The 17,281-nt window shown below is 43.6% G+C and overlaps 2 protein-coding genes across 3 annotated transcripts; both read left to right on the top strand.

Annotated features, from left to right (window-relative positions):
* Nucleotides 1-602: 602 nt before the first annotated feature.
* LOC135969128 (G antigen 10-like) lies at nucleotides 603-6,261 on the top strand. Its single transcript, XM_065537942.2, has 4 exons — nucleotides 603-784; nucleotides 1,260-1,383; nucleotides 4,133-4,258; nucleotides 6,145-6,261. Exons 1-3 carry the CDS (start codon nucleotides 704-706, stop codon nucleotides 4,255-4,257), a joined length of 330 nt encoding a protein of 109 aa, XP_065394014.1. The 5' UTR covers nucleotides 603-703; the 3' UTR covers nucleotide 4,258; nucleotides 6,145-6,261.
* A 2,219-nt stretch (nucleotides 6,262-8,480) lies between these two features.
* On the top strand, nucleotides 8,481-15,192 carry LOC135969125 (G antigen 10-like). Of its 2 annotated transcripts, XM_065537936.2 has the most exons (5): nucleotides 8,481-8,588; nucleotides 9,623-9,711; nucleotides 10,187-10,310; nucleotides 13,060-13,185; nucleotides 15,076-15,192. In XM_065537936.2, exons 2-4 carry the CDS (start codon nucleotides 9,631-9,633, stop codon nucleotides 13,182-13,184), a joined length of 330 nt encoding a protein of 109 aa, XP_065394008.1. In that variant the 5' UTR covers nucleotides 8,481-8,588; nucleotides 9,623-9,630; the 3' UTR covers nucleotide 13,185; nucleotides 15,076-15,192. The 2 variants fall into 2 exon arrangements, with proteins under 2 accessions (XP_065394008.1, XP_065394009.1); XM_065537937.2 differs by lacking the exon at nucleotides 8,481-8,588 and having other exon boundaries at nucleotides 9,530-9,711.
* Nucleotides 15,193-17,281: the final 2,089 nt, after the last annotated feature.

The following is a 17,281-nucleotide window of genomic DNA, read 5'->3' on the forward strand; positions in this document are numbered from 1 at the left end:
CGGTAAAGAAGGAACCTGGTACCTGGGAAGGCTACGGCCTGGTGAGCGCCCCCCAGCGGTGTGGAGTGTGGAGCGCCTGAGTGAGAAGCACTGCAAGGTCTCACGTCCGCCATGGAAGGTCCGGGAAAAGTGGGAAGGAGTGGGCGAGGCAGTGCGGTGCAACCAAACTTAATGTGAAAGGGGGTGAATGGCTCTAGGAAGCGGGAGTTGCCCAAAGCAGCCATCACGGGAATTGTGATTCACTAGTGTTTTCGTGGGGAGTCCGCTTGTGAAACTAAACCTCATCAGAAATGACCTCTATCTGCGGGGCACAGTGGTGCTCGCCTATAGTCTGAGTTACTCGGGACACAGAGGCGGGAGGATCCCTTGAGCAGGAGGTCGAGGCTGCAGTGAGCTGTGATTGCGCCCCTGCACTCCAGCCTGAGCAACACAGCGAGACCCCGCGTCCAAAAGAAATTTAGAAAAAAATGTCCTCTGCCTCTTGCCACACGCCTTAAGATGACTGCTCTGCCAGCTTGGCCAGCATAATTGGCTTTGTAGGCACTTAGAAAACGTACACACGTATGCTTCACTCTGGGACTTATTTTGAGAGTATTTTCAAAATTAAAACGACAAGTTAACATTGATCCATGGAAGAGATCGAATATAGCAGCCCTCTGGAGCGCATGTTCCCAATCACGGTTGTCTGTTTTCAGTGTGAAATATGAGTTGGCGAGGAAGATCGACCTACCGGCGTAGACCAAGACGCTATGTAGATCCTCCTGAAGTGATTGGGCCTATGCTGGTGAGCGCTTAAATATTAATTCGATGTTTTCTATTAGCAGAAATGAATTTTTGCGATAGTGTTGTTGCATTAGTATGGAAATGCTGAGAAACGTCTTTCCTGCTGATAAAACATGATTATGGCGTCTCATGAAGGAAACGTTGATTCTGGAGGATTTTTCGTTTTTCCTCTCGTGTTCTTCAGCTCTTGCCCATGACTTCTTTCTCATGCTTTGTTTGTTAATGACAGATCGTACACATGTATTCCAACACAGAGTATAATAGCTTCCAAAGTCCTTGTGCGTCACTTTTCTCACAGTAACCTCCCTGTGGGTAGAGTAACGTTCTTGGCCATAGAGAATAGAGTTGGAAAAATGTCTTTAGGCTTAGTTATGATCAGAAATAGCTATGTATTCTGTGTATATATGTAAAATTTTGTATCAATAGCAAAACTTGTTTTTTTTCTCTTTATTTGCACACCCACACATATTCCCCAGCCCGAGCAGTTCAGTGATGAAGAAGTGGAACCACCAAAACCTGAAGAAGGGGAACCAGCAACTCAAAGTCAGGATCCTGCACCTGCTCAGGAGGGAGAGGATGAGGGAGCATCTGCAGGTCAAGGTGATGGAAAGGGAAGAAGAATGCCCGCTGGTGTGTGTGTCTGAGTGTGTGCGTGTGCATGTGTGTGTGTGTTATGCATTGTCACATAGCAGGAACAGGAGGAAAGAAATCAGTGGAAAGAATGCCTGAAATTGACTGGAAACGCCAGGAGGCTATGTAGTTTGCAGCTTAGCTTAGGCAAATCCCTCACTGTGATAAAATTTCTCGACCTTATGAATGAGAGAATAGAGGTGCCGGGATTGACTGGTGAATACACAATTTGTACTTTGTTCCAAGGTTTGTGTCTTCCTATCATCTATGTTGCTATAAAGAAGGAAAGATTTTGCTGAAAATGCTTAAAACGCAAATGCTTTTCTGTAAGGTAGCTTAGTACTGGCCCAAGAAGAGACCCAGTTCAGAGGAGCAGGAGCAGCTCCAAAAACCGAGTCACTGAATGTTGGCCACCGTTTCCTTAGATTGATATTTTTATGGTACGTTTGATAAAAGCCGGATATACGAGGATACTGCCATACAGGTAGCTGGTTTAGTGATTTTCTAAGTGGCTTTTAGGAGGTGATTAAATCCTTTTATGGTTGGAAAAGCAGAAAAGGAGTTATCCTGGGATTAACATGAGATGGAAATCATTTCTCCGAGATAAAATGTTTTGAAAGGAAACATTTATGTAACTGAGGTCATGGAGTATTCCAGGGATTCATTGTTAAAAGTTTCTAGAATATGACTGATAACAATGCCCATTACCTGCTGTCCACCCACTCCCTTATTCTCAGTGCGGGACAGTATATTTTGTGTGATTCACAAACAATGTTATATTTGGTGCTTTGTTCTTCACAGGGTTCATTTATGGAATATTACATTTGGGACCTTCGGACCTAAATATAACTTTGTTTGAAGAAAGTTAAGTTTCTGTTTATCCCAGTAGGTAATGGGTGTCATGACTGTAAGATTTTCCATAGTCCTCAAATCCATTCAGCTAATCATTCCTTCAGAAATTGACATTGTAATTGTAACTGAAATCCTATCCATGTTGTAGACTTCAGATTTCTTAGGTGATGCACACTGCTCTTGGTACTCTATGGCTGAATATAAGCATTATGCATGTCCTGTGGTTTATCCTCAGATTGTCATTTAGGAGAAAGGTCTCAAGCTGGGCTGAACGCCGTGCACTCATAGTCCCAGCTACTTGGGAGGCTGAGGTGAGAGGATCGCTTGAGCCCTGGCGTTCAAGCCCAGCCTGGGAAACATAGCGAGATCTCATCAGTAATAAACAAACAAACAAGTAAATAAATAAAGGTTTCATGGTATAGGAAAACACAGATTCAAAGTTTGTGCCTAGTGGCTGGTAATGTTGCAGACATAACTCCTTAGTGAACTGTACCACTTAAAAAAAGACGGGAAGTTTGAGGATATGTGTATTTTTTTACCACAATTGAAAGAAAACCTCCTCTCTTCCTAAACTTCAGTGTAGTTGTCATATATTCTTTAAAATTTTTACTGTGTCTATATTCAAGACATAACATTTATAGAAAATTTGCAAGAATAGTACAACGAACTCATATACTTTTCACCTAGATTCACCAATTTTTAATAGCTTTCTCTCCGTAGGTTTTATATCTCTTCCCTCCCTGTCTAACCCGGCTGCCCACACACTCACACACACCCACACGCGGATATATGTTTACTGTTATCAATGCTGACTTGTTTAGATAAAGTTTCAGGTATCATGGTCCTTTCCCCTATGTACTCGAGGGTGTGTATATCGTCAGCACAAAGAAAAGTCATTTCTTGGATCATCACTGCAGAAAGATCAAAATCAGGAAATTTAACAATGAGAAAATGCAGTCATTTAATACGCAGTGCATACTCAAATTTTGCCAGCTCCCCAGACAACTTCTTTCTTCCTTTCGTTATTCTTTGTTGAGACGGAGTCTCCCTCTGTTGCCGAGGTTGGAGTGCAGTAGTGCGATCTTGGCTCACTGCAACCTACACCTCCCAGGTTCTAGGGAATCTCACGCCTCAGCCTGCCGTGTAGCTGGGCCTACGGGCGCCGGCCACTGCTGTCTTGAACTTCTGACCTCACCTGATCTGCCCACCTTAGCATCCCAAAGTGTTTGGATTGCAGGCGTGAGACCCCACTCCCGGCCCAGATAATGTTATTGATAGGATTTCTTTTTCTGATCCAGAGTCCGGTTCAGGATCACGTCTTACCTGTGCTTTTCAGGTGTTTTTAGTTTCCTTTAATCTAGAATGTTTCCTTAATTTTTCTTTGTCATTCATGATACAGACATTTTTGAAGAGGATAGACCAGTTGGTTTGCAGAATGTTCTGCAGTTTGGGCTTTTTCGTGTATTTTTTAAAGACCTTTTTTCGACTCAGCGTTGATTGGTGGCTACTCAGGCCATAGGAGAGTCTGAGTGCTAGGAGTGTAAGTGCTGTGAGAGACAGGATTTCAGCCTTGAGTCATTTGATGAGGTAAGGACAATCAGAAGTAGAATAACAGAGAAGAGCAAAGGAGGCCACAACGTTGTCTGAGGGCAGTCTTCGGAAAGGAAGAGGGTAATATTTGGAACACCTTGTTTTCCTGTTTTCTGCTAACAGACTCCTGAAATAATGTTCCTGGGATTCTTGTCAACACATCTATTATTACAGTAGCTAAAGCTTTGATATAATAACTCAGAGAGCATGAGTATTATTTTCTTATTGACATTTTATATTTTACTGCTTAAATTGATATGTATTTTTTATTTTCAAGGGCCAGAGCCTGAAGCTGAGAGCCAGGAAGAGGTTCGCCCGACGCCTGATTATGAGCGTGAAGATGGTCCTGATGTCCAGGAGATGAGCCTGCCAAATCCAGAGGAGGTGAAAAGGCCTGAATAAGGTAGGCAATCCATTAGACATGCAGATCGTAGGGTGTCTGTTTCCACAGTATTGTATAATAAGAATAATAGTTATTTTTTGAGACAGAGTCTCGCTCTGTCGACCAAGCTGGAGTGCAGTGGTACCACCTCGGTCACTGGAACTTCAGCCTCCCGGGTTCAAGTCATTCTCCTGCGTGTGCCTCCCGAGTAGCCAGGCGTACAGACGTGCTCCACCGTTCCCAGCTAATTTTTGTATGTTTAGTATTGATGGGGTTTTGTTCCGTTGCACAGGTTGGTCCCGAACTCCTGGCCTCGGGTTATCCACGTGCCTCGCCTTTGAACTTTCAAGGATTACAGGCGAGAGCCACGGAGCCCGACCCAGCATTATATTTTTAATAGCAGAGAGGTAACAGTACTGCCTCTGTAATACTAGAGTTCTTATATAGAAAGGTTATTTGAAACGTAGTTCAGGCCCCAGCACCCGACTGATAGGCTGTCAGATATAGAAACAAACTGAGTCAAAGCCATGTTGAATGAAGATTTGAGTCTAAATCCTTGAACCAATAGCTCATAATTTTCAGATGCTTTTGTAAAGGTCTGCTTTTAACAAATACATAACACATTTGTAACACCCATCACTTGGTGTGAAAAATGCCGAAGCACTGATGCGGGTTCTAATACCAGCTCTTACAGCCTTGGCGAGATGCTGAGTGAGTCCTTTCACTTCTAAACCTGTCTTTGGTTCTTATGAAAATAGTGAGTTGAAGTCAGAGATTTTAAAACCATTTTCCCTTCTGGTTCTTTCATACTCTGATCCTGTTGTATAGAATGCATGGGATACAGAGATCATCTGCTTCGCATGATGTGTTGATCCCAAATCATGAAACCCTGGCCTGAGTCATCTGAAAATCTCTAAATTGAGATTTCATTGCTACTAACAAAGTGAGCGGTCACTCTGCTTCATGTTAGTTTTTCCGTGTGGAGAGCTGAATACCTATCGTAGTATCTTGTCAAATTGTGAATTCTCCCTCCTCTTTGTTTGTTTGAGACAGAGTCTCAGTCTGTCACCCAGGCTGGAGTACAGTGGTGTGATTTCAGCTCACTGCAACCTCTGGCTCCCTGGCTAAAGCAGTCCTCCCACCTCAGCCTCCTGAGTGGCTGAAAGTATATGCACAAGCCACCGTGCCTAAGTTGTTTTTTTTTTTTTTTCTGTTAAATTAAAAAAATTTTTTTTTTGGTCCAGATGAGGTCTCACTATGTTGCCCAGGCTGGGATTCTCTGGCTTTTAATGAACAATTGCTTTTAAAATCTTTCCTCACGGAAACCTTGAGTGATGAAATTATCAACTGGCGAGAGCCCGGTTAGTTCCTATCCTCTGTGGCATGTAGGTCAGTGATGCTCAGCATGGGTGTGAGTAAGATGCCTGTGCTATGCACGCTCCCTGCCACACTGTCAGTCTTCATGAGGCAGTATTTCTAATAAGACTGTTGACACATATGTGATATAATCATCTCTCACCATATCAAATGTTACATGTAAGTTTCAGCTTTAGAGACATGGATTGATCAGATTTAAAGTTGAAAGACCATGACTTTAGGACTTCCTGACTAATCAACTGAAGTATGTTTTACACTTGTGTTTTCCAAATTCCTGACTGTGAATTGTAAGTACTTTTGAATTGAAAGGAAGCACTGGATGTTTAGGGAAGAAATTACCTTTAAATTCTACAGGTCCGTCCTCAAAGTGTATTGAGGTTTAATTGGATGTAAGACACAGGATCACCCTTTGGGTTTTGTTTCTAGTCCATTTAACAAAATCCAAACTGTAGTGTGTTTTGTATGCCTTTAGGGTCATTTAAATAATCTGTTGCTAAGTCACCTTGCTAATTGTTATGTTTCTGTTACAGGTGAAAAGCAATGACAGTGTTAAAAGAAGACACGCTGAAATGATGCAGGCTGCTCCTATGTTGGAAATTTGTTCATTACAATTCTCCCAATAAAGCTTTACAGCCCTCTGCAAAGAAGTCTTGCGCATCTTTTGTGAACTTTATTTCTAGCTTTTTGATGCTGTGAGACATGTATCATTCTTTGAAATGTTATATTCCAACTGTTTGAGCTGGTATGTAGACACATCATTCTTTTTTCTTTCTTTCATTTTTCCCTTTGGCGACAGAGTCTCGCTGTGTCACCCAGGCTGGAGTGCAGTGGCGCGATCTCTGCTCACTGCCACCCCCGCCTCCCGGATTCAAGCAATTCTCTGCCTCAGCCTCCCAAGTAGCTGGGATTACAGGCGCCCACCAGCACTCCCGGCTAAGTTTTGTATTTTTAGTAGAGATGGGGTTTCACCATCTTGGCTAGGGTGCTCTTGAATTCCTGACCTCGTGATTCACCCGCCTCGGCCTTCCAAAGTGTTGGGATTACAAGCGTGAGCCACCATGCCCGGCGGAGACATAATTCTTATATATTGGTTTTCTATCCAGCAGCCTTGTGAAATATGCTTATGAACTCTAAAAGTTTATTTCTAGATCATTTTCAGTCTTCAACATACAGAAACATATCATCCTTCAATAAGAGCAATTTTATTTCTGCCATTTATTTTTCTTTGTCCTTTTGTATTGTTTGGTGAGACGGGGTTTTGCCATGTTTCCCGTGCTGTTCTTGGACTCCTGAGTGCAAGTGATGCACCTGCCTTGCCTCCCACAGTGCTGGGATTACAGGCATGGGCCTCCGCACCAGGACTGTTGCTGCCGTTGTAAAGACTTTTATTTCCTTTTCTGATTTTATGGCATTGCGCAGACCCACCTGTTCCATGGTGATAGTGGACATCCTTGTCTTATCCCTGATGAGAAACGGAAAACTTTCAACATTTCACTGTCATATTTACTGTCCTTTTTTTGTAGACGGACTTCTTCAGAGTAAGTCATTCCATTCTGTTCTAAATATGCTGAGCGTATTCATTTGAATCTATGTTGAGTTTCATCAAACAGTGCATCTCTTTCGACCACAGCATTTTTTCCCATTCATCTGTTAATATAGTGAATTCGATTGATAAAATTGGATGTTTTTATGCTCAATTTTTAAAACTTGAGACAGGGTCTCACTCTGTCATCCAGGCTGGGGTGCAGTGGTGTTATCAGAGCTCACTGCAGCCTTGACCTCCTGGGCTGAAGCGATCCTCCCACCTCAGCCTCCTGAGTAGCTGTGAGTCTAGGTACAGGCCACCATGCGCAGGTAATTTTTTGATGGCTTTTTCTTTGTTTTTTGTAGTTTTGAGATTTTCTGATGTTGCTCAGGCTGCTCTCGATGGAAGTCCTCAGCTCAGGTGTTCTGGCCAGCATAGCCTCCCAAAATACTAGGATTACAGGCGTGAGACTTGGCCTGATCAGGTTTTTCTTATATAGGGGTCTTATCTATATAAAGACTAAACTTACCTGTACCTTTGTGCAGGTGGGCAAAGACTTGCATGATGAAATTTATCATTCTGTTGATTTAAAGACAACTATCCTTGACTTACCAGTGTGTAAGTCCATGAGAGCATAATTATGTTGAAAGCATATATTGTTGGGTGTTGGGAACCCTGCAGTTTCCACTGCTGTGGGAGCATGTCCTTGGAGGTACCTTTCGTCTGTTTTCTCAACTCCAAACATCTTAGGACCATGGGTTGTGACTGGTAGGACTATGTATCTTGCTAGTTTCAAGATGGAGTTGATTTTCACATGGTGCCACTCTGGCTGTCCCGTTTCCCTAATACTGTCACTTCTCCTTCTGTGATTCTGATTCTAAAAAGGATAGATACCGTTTTAGTATTTCTTTACAGGTCCTAGAGATTGTATTCATTTTTCTTTCAGTCTCTTTGTGTGACTTGTTCACATTGAACAATTTCCTTGTGGGGTAGGTTGCTATTGCTGTTTTTGCAGGTGGTCTACCTGTCTTTCCAGGCAGTCACCGTGGTTCTTGTCCCCATGGTGGGGCCAGGGCAAGAGAGGACCCTGGGTTTGTGTGTGTGTGTGTGTGTGTGTCGGGGTCGGTTCAGTTGAAAATCGAGTGAGTTTTGAGGGGAGCACTACTTGAGGTATTCGAGTCCCAGAAGCATAGGAAACAGCAAAGGGAGGTTGGATTCCATTATCCTCAGTGTGGATGGGAATCGGGGGTTTGGGGCATGGGGTTGGGAACGGCAGCCCGCCCAGGCCCACAGCCGCGCATGCTCTCTGGGCTCCCTTCTCAGTGCGCATGTTCACTGGGCGTCTTCCGCCCAGCCCGTTAGCCCACGTGAAGAACGCCAGGGAGCTGTGAGGCTGTGCGGTCTCGTTCTTGCCGTCCGGAGTCTTTTTCCCCTACTGAGATTCGTCTGGTAGGTCTGCAGGCCAGTCATAACGGGGGCTGAAGTGTGAGTGAGGGTGAAGAGGGCCTCGGGTGGGTCCGGTGGATCCCGCTTCCTGGTCTGTGGCCTCTGAGGGAGAAGGACCTCGAGGTCGTCCTCCTTCTCTTCTCAGGCTACCAGGCGACCATCGACTTTGTGGTCGTGAGGGGGCCTGGACAGGGAGGAAGGTGGTCCGCAGAGGGAAGGCGGTCAGGGGCTCAGGTGATGATGGGGTGAGTGCTGTTTGGGGGATGGAAGTCCCGAGGTGCCGAGAACCCCCGACGACACAGGGCAGATCCCGAATGGGGTGCCCGGTGGGGGTGAGGCAGTCGGTAAAGAAGGAACCTGGTACCTGGGAAGGCTACGGCCTGGTGAGCGCCCCCCAGCGGTGTGGAGTGTGGAGCGCCTGAGTGAGAAGCACTGCAAGGTCTCACGTCCGCCATGGAAGGTCCGGGAAAAGTGGGAAGGAGTGGGCGAGGCAGTGCGGTGCAACCAAACTTAATGTGAAAGGGGGTGAATGGCTCTAGGAAGCGGGAGTTGCCCAAAGCAGCCATCACGGGAATTGTGATTCACTAGTGTTTTCGTGGGGAGTCCGCTTGTGAAACTAAACCTCATCAGAAATGACCTCTATCTGCGGGGCACAGTGGTGCTCGCCTATAGTCTGAGTTACTCGGGACACAGAGGCGGGAGGATCCCTTGAGCAGGAGGTCGAGGCTGCAGTGAGCTGTGATTGCGCCCCTGCACTCCAGCCTGAGCAACACAGCGAGACCCCGCGTCCAAAAGAAATTTAGAAAAAAATGTCCTCTGCCTCTTGCCACACGCCTTAAGATGACTGCTCTGCCAGCTTGGCCAGCATAATTGGCTTTGTAGGCACTTAGAAAACGTACACACGTATGCTTCACTCTGGGACTTATTTTGAGAGTATTTTCAAAATTAAAACGACAAGTTAACATTGATCCATGGAAGAGATCGAATATAGCAGCCCTCTGGAGCGCATGTTCCCAATCACGGTTGTCTGTTTTCAGTGTGAAATATGAGTTGGCGAGGAAGATCGACCTACCGGCGTAGACCAAGACGCTATGTAGATCCTCCTGAAGTGATTGGGCCTATGCTGGTGAGCGCTTAAATATTAATTCGATGTTTTCTATTAGCAGAAATGAATTTTTGCGATAGTGTTGTTGCATTAGTATGGAAATGCTGAGAAACGTCTTTCCTGCTGATAAAACATGATTATGGCGTCTCATGAAGGAAACGTTGATTCTGGAGGATTTTTCGTTTTTCCTCTCGTGTTCTTCAGCTCTTGCCCATGACTTCTTTCTCATGCTTTGTTTGTTAATGACAGATCGTACACATGTATTCCAACACAGAGTATAATAGCTTCCAAAGTCCTTGTGCGTCACTTTTCTCACAGTAACCTCCCTGTGGGTAGAGTAACGTTCTTGGCCATAGAGAATAGAGTTGGAAAAATGTCTTTAGGCTTAGTTATGATCAGAAATAGCTATGTATTCTGTGTATATATGTAAAATTTTGTATCAATAGCAAAACTTGTTTTTTTTCTCTTTATTTGCACACCCACACATATTCCCCAGCCCGAGCAGTTCAGTGATGAAGAAGTGGAACCACCAAAACCTGAAGAAGGGGAACCAGCAACTCAAAGTCAGGATCCTGCACCTGCTCAGGAGGGAGAGGATGAGGGAGCATCTGCAGGTCAAGGTGATGGAAAGGGAAGAAGAATGCCCGCTGGTGTGTGTGTCTGAGTGTGTGCGTGTGCATGTGTGTGTGTGTTATGCATTGTCACATAGCAGGAACAGGAGGAAAGAAATCAGTGGAAAGAATGCCTGAAATTGACTGGAAACGCCAGGAGGCTATGTAGTTTGCAGCTTAGCTTAGGCAAATCCCTCACTGTGATAAAATTTCTCGACCTTATGAATGAGAGAATAGAGGTGCCGGGATTGACTGGTGAATACACAATTTGTACTTTGTTCCAAGGTTTGTGTCTTCCTATCATCTATGTTGCTATAAAGAAGGAAAGATTTTGCTGAAAATGCTTAAAACGCAAATGCTTTTCTGTAAGGTAGCTTAGTACTGGCCCAAGAAGAGACCCAGTTCAGAGGAGCAGGAGCAGCTCCAAAAACCGAGTCACTGAATGTTGGCCACCGTTTCCTTAGATTGATATTTTTATGGTACGTTTGATAAAAGCCGGATATACGAGGATACTGCCATACAGGTAGCTGGTTTAGTGATTTTCTAAGTGGCTTTTAGGAGGTGATTAAATCCTTTTATGGTTGGAAAAGCAGAAAAGGAGTTATCCTGGGATTAACATGAGATGGAAATCATTTCTCCGAGATAAAATGTTTTGAAAGGAAACATTTATGTAACTGAGGTCATGGAGTATTCCAGGGATTCATTGTTAAAAGTTTCTAGAATATGACTGATAACAATGCCCATTACCTGCTGTCCACCCACTCCCTTATTCTCAGTGCGGGACAGTATATTTTGTGTGATTCACAAACAATGTTATATTTGGTGCTTTGTTCTTCACAGGGTTCATTTATGGAATATTACATTTGGGACCTTCGGACCTAAATATAACTTTGTTTGAAGAAAGTTAAGTTTCTGTTTATCCCAGTAGGTAATGGGTGTCATGACTGTAAGATTTTCCATAGTCCTCAAATCCATTCAGCTAATCATTCCTTCAGAAATTGACATTGTAATTGTAACTGAAATCCTATCCATGTTGTAGACTTCAGATTTCTTAGGTGATGCACACTGCTCTTGGTACTCTATGGCTGAATATAAGCATTATGCATGTCCTGTGGTTTATCCTCAGATTGTCATTTAGGAGAAAGGTCTCAAGCTGGGCTGAACGCCGTGCACTCATAGTCCCAGCTACTTGGGAGGCTGAGGTGAGAGGATCGCTTGAGCCCTGGCGTTCAAGCCCAGCCTGGGAAACATAGCGAGATCTCATCAGTAATAAACAAACAAACAAGTAAATAAATAAAGGTTTCATGGTATAGGAAAACACAGATTCAAAGTTTGTGCCTAGTGGCTGGTAATGTTGCAGACATAACTCCTTAGTGAACTGTACCACTTAAAAAAAGACGGGAAGTTTGAGGATATGTGTATTTTTTTACCACAATTGAAAGAAAACCTCCTCTCTTCCTAAACTTCAGTGTAGTTGTCATATATTCTTTAAAATTTTTACTGTGTCTATATTCAAGACATAACATTTATAGAAAATTTGCAAGAATAGTACAACGAACTCATATACTTTTCACCTAGATTCACCAATTTTTAATAGCTTTCTCTCCGTAGGTTTTATATCTCTTCCCTCCCTGTCTAACCCGGCTGCCCACACACTCACACACACCCACACGCGGATATATGTTTACTGTTATCAATGCTGACTTGTTTAGATAAAGTTTCAGGTATCATGGTCCTTTCCCCTATGTACTCGAGGGTGTGTATATCGTCAGCACAAAGAAAAGTCATTTCTTGGATCATCACTGCAGAAAGATCAAAATCAGGAAATTTAACAATGAGAAAATGCAGTCATTTAATACGCAGTGCATACTCAAATTTTGCCAGCTCCCCAGACAACTTCTTTCTTCCTTTCGTTATTCTTTGTTGAGACGGAGTCTCCCTCTGTTGCCGAGGTTGGAGTGCAGTAGTGCGATCTTGGCTCACTGCAACCTACACCTCCCAGGTTCTAGGGAATCTCACGCCTCAGCCTGCCGTGTAGCTGGGCCTACGGGCGCCGGCCACTGCTGTCTTGAACTTCTGACCTCACCTGATCTGCCCACCTTAGCATCCCAAAGTGTTTGGATTGCAGGCGTGAGACCCCACTCCCGGCCCAGATAATGTTATTGATAGGATTTCTTTTTCTGATCCAGAGTCCGGTTCAGGATCACGTCTTACCTGTGCTTTTCAGGTGTTTTTAGTTTCCTTTAATCTAGAATGTTTCCTTAATTTTTCTTTGTCATTCATGATACAGACATTTTTGAAGAGGATAGACCAGTTGGTTTGCAGAATGTTCTGCAGTTTGGGCTTTTTCGTGTATTTTTTAAAGACCTTTTTTCGACTCAGCGTTGATTGGTGGCTACTCAGGCCATAGGAGAGTCTGAGTGCTAGGAGTGTAAGTGCTGTGAGAGACAGGATTTCAGCCTTGAGTCATTTGATGAGGTAAGGACAATCAGAAGTAGAATAACAGAGAAGAGCAAAGGAGGCCACAACGTTGTCTGAGGGCAGTCTTCGGAAAGGAAGAGGGTAATATTTGGAACACCTTGTTTTCCTGTTTTCTGCTAACAGACTCCTGAAATAATGTTCCTGGGATTCTTGTCAACACATCTATTATTACAGTAGCTAAAGCTTTGATATAATAACTCAGAGAGCATGAGTATTATTTTCTTATTGACATTTTATATTTTACTGCTTAAATTGATATGTATTTTTTATTTTCAAGGGCCAGAGCCTGAAGCTGAGAGCCAGGAAGAGGTTCGCCCGACGCCTGATTATGAGCGTGAAGATGGTCCTGATGTCCAGGAGATGAGCCTGCCAAATCCAGAGGAGGTGAAAAGGCCTGAATAAGGTAGGCAATCCATTAGACATGCAGATCGTAGGGTGTCTGTTTCCACAGTATTGTATAATAAGAATAATAGTTATTTTTTGAGACAGAGTCTCGCTCTGTCGACCAAGCTGGAGTGCAGTGGTACCACCTCGGTCACTGGAACTTCAGCCTCCCGGGTTCAAGTCATTCTCCTGCGTGTGCCTCCCGAGTAGCCAGGCGTACAGACGTGCTCCACCGTTCCCAGCTAATTTTTGTATGTTTAGTATTGATGGGGTTTTGTTCCGTTGCACAGGTTGGTCCCGAACTCCTGGCCTCGGGTTATCCACGTGCCTCGCCTTTGAAATTTCCGGGATTACAGGCGAGAGCCACGGAGCCCGACCCAGCATTATATTTTTAATAGCAGAGAAGTAACAGTACTGCCTCTGTAATACTAGAGTTCTTATATAGAAAGGTTATTTGAAACGTAGTTCAGGCCCCAGCACCCGACTGATAGGCTGTCAGATATAGAAACAAACTGAGTCAAAGCCATGTTGAATGAAGATTTGAGTCTAAATCCTTGAACCAATAGCTCATAATTTTCAGATGCTTTTGTAAAGATCTGCTTTTAACAAATACATAACACATTTGTAACACCCATCACTTGGTGTGAAAAATACCGAAGCACTGATGCGGGTTCTAATACCAGCTCTTACAGCCTTGGCGAGATGCTGAGTGAGTCCTTTCACTTCTAAACCTGTCTTTGGTTCTTATGAAAATAGTGAGTTGAAGTCAGAGATTTTAAAACCATTTTCCCTTCTGGTTCTTTCATACTCTGATCCTGTTGTATAGAATGCATGGGATACAGAGATCATCTGCTTCGCATGATGTGTTGATCCCAAATCATGAAACCCTGGCCTGAGTCATCTGAAAATCTCTAAATTGAGATTTCATTGCTACTAAGAAAGTGTGCGGTCACTCTGCTTCATCTTAGTTTTTCCGTGTGGAGAGCTGAATACCTATCGTAGTATCTTGTCAAATTGTGAATTCTCCCTCCTCTTTGTTTGTTTGAGACAGAGTCTCAGTCTGTCACCCAGGCTGGAGTACAGTGGTGTGATTTCAGCTCACTGCAACCTCTGGCTCCCTGGCTAAAGCAGTCCTCCCACCTCAGCCTCCTGAGTGGCTGAAAGTATATGCACAAGCCACCGTGCCTAAGTTGTTTTTTTTTTTTTTTTTTTCTGTTAAATTAAAAAAAAATTTTTTTTTGTCGAGATGAGGTCTCACTATGTTGCCCAGGCTGGGATTCTCTGGCTTTTAATGAACAATTGCTTTTAAAATCTTTCCTCACGGAAACCTTGAGTGATGAAATTATCAACTGGCGAGAGACCGGTTAGTTCCTATCCTCTGTGGCATGTAGGTCAGTGATGCTCAGCATGGGTGTGAGTAAGATGCCTGTGCTATGCACGCTCCCTGCCACACTGTCAGTCTTCATGAGGCAGTATTTCTAATAAGACTGTTGACACATATGTGATATAATCATCTCTCACCATATCAAATGTTACATGTAAGTTTCAGCTTTAGAGACATGGATTGATCAGATTTAAAGTTGAAAGACCATGACTTTAGGACTTCCTGACTAATCAACTGAAGTATGTTTTACACTTGTGTTTTCCAAATTCCTGACTGTGAATTGTAAGTGCTTTTGAATTGAAAGGAAGCACTGGATGTTTAGGGAAGAAATTACCTTTAAATTCTACAGGTCCGTCCTCAAAGTGTATTGAGGTTTAATTGGATGTAAGACACAGGATCACCCTTTGGGTTTTGTTTCTAGTCCATTTAACAAAATCCAAACTGTAGTGTGTTTTGTATGCCTTTAGGGTCATTTAAATAATCTGTTGCTAAGTCACCTTGCTAATTGTTATGTTTCTGTTACAGGTGAAAAGCAATGACAGTGTTAAAAGAAGACACGCTGAAATGATGCAGGCTGCTCCTATGTTGGAAATTTGTTCATTACAATTCTCCCAATAAAGCTTTACAGCCCTCTGCAAAGAAGTCTTGCGCATCTTTTGTGAACTTTATTTCTAGCTTTTTGATGCTGTGAGACATGTATCATTCTTTGAAATGTTATATTCCAACTGTTTGAGCTGGTATGTAGACACATCATTCTTTTTTCTTTCTTTCATTTTTCCCTTTGGCGACAGAGTCTCGCTGTGTCACCCAGGCTGGAGTGCAGTGGCGCGATCTCTGCTCACTGCCACCCCCGCCTCCCGGATTCAAGCAATTCTCTGCCTCAGCCTCCCAAGTAGCTGGGATTACAGGCGCCCACCAGCACTCCCGGCTAAGTTTTGTATTTTTAGTAGAGATGGGGTTTCACCATCTTGGCTAGGGTGCTCTTGAATTCCTGACCTCGTGATTCACCCGCCTCGGCCTTCCAAAGTGTTGGGATTACAAGCGTGAGCCACCATGCCCGGCGGAGACATAATTCTTATATATTGGTTTTCTATCCAGCAGCCTTGTGAAATATGCTTATGAACTCTAAAAGTTTATTTCTAGATCATTTTCAGTCTTCAACATACAGAAACATATCATCCTTCAATAAGAGCAATTTTATTTCTGCCATTTATTTTTCTTTGTCCTTTTGTATTGTTTGGTGAGACGGGGTTTTGCCATGTTTCCCGTGCTGTTCTTGGACTCCTGAGTGCAAGTGATGCACCCGCCTTGCCTCCCACAGTGCTGGGATTACAGGCATGGGCCTCCGCACCAGGACTGTTGCTGCCGTTGTAAAGACTTTTATTTCCTTTTCTGATTTTATGGCATTGCGCAGACCCACCTGTTCCATGGTGATAGTGGACATCCTTGTCTTATCCCTGATGAGAAACGGAAAACTTTCAACATTTCACTGTCATATTTACTGTCCTTTTTTTGTAGACGGACTTCTTCAGAGTAAGTCATTCCATTCTGTTCTAAATATGCTGAGCGTATTCATTTGAATCTATGTTGAGTTTCATCAAACAGTGCATCTATTTCGACCACAACATTTTTTCCCATTCATCTGTTAATATAGTGAATTCGATTGATAAAATTGGATGTTTTTATGCTCAATTTTTAAAACTTGAGACAGGGTCTCACTCTGTCATCCAGGCTGGGGTGCAGTGGTGTTATCAGAGCTCACTGCAGCCTTGACCTCCTGGGCTGAAGCGATCCTCCCACCTCAGCCTCCTGAGTAGCTGTGAGTCTAGGTACAGGCCACCATGCCCAGGTAATTTTTTGATGGCTTTTTCTTTGTTTTTTGTAGTTTTGAGATTTTCTGATGTTGCTCAGGCTGCTCTCGATGGAAGTCCTCAGCTCAGGTGTTCTGGCCAGCACAGCCTCCCAAAATACTAGGATTACAAGCGTGAGACTTGGCCTGATCAGGTTTTTCTTATATAGGGGTCTTATCTATATAAAGACTAAACTTACCTGTACCTTTGTGCAGGTGGGCAAAGACTTGCATGATGAAATTTATCATTCTGTTGATTTAAAGACAACTATCCTTGACTTACCAGTGTGTAAGTCCATGAGAGCATAATTATGTTGAAAGCATATATTGTTGGGTGTTGGGAACCCTGCAGTTTCCGCTGCTGTGGGAGCATGTCCTTGGAGGTACCTTTCGTCTGTTTTCTCAACTCCAAACATCTTAGGACCATGGGTTGTGACTGGTAGGACTATGTATCTTGCTAGTTTCAAGATGGAGTTGATTTTCACATGGTGCCACTCTGGCTGTCCCGTTTCCCTAATACTGTCACTTCTCCTTCTGTGATTCTGATTCTAAAAAGGATAGATACCGTTTTAGTATTTCTTTACAGGTCCTAGAGATTGTATTCATTTTTCTTTCAGTCTCTTTGTGTGACTTGTTCACATTGAACAATTTCCTTGTGGGGTAGGTTGCTATTGCTGTTTTTGCAGGTGGTCTACCTGTCTTTCCAGGCAGTCACCGTGGTTCTTGTCCCCATGGTGGGGCCAGGGCAAGAGAGGACCCTGGGTTTGTGTGTGTGTGTGTGTGTGTGTGTGTCGGGGTCGGTTCAGTTGAAAATCGAGTGAGTTTTGAGGGGAGCACTACTTGAGGTATTCGAGTCCCAGAAGCATAGGAAACAGCAAAGGG

Source organism: Macaca fascicularis, chromosome X (genome assembly GCF_037993035.2).
Source record: "Macaca fascicularis isolate 582-1 chromosome X, T2T-MFA8v1.1".
NCBI lineage: Eukaryota > Metazoa > Chordata > Mammalia > Primates > Cercopithecidae > Macaca > Macaca fascicularis.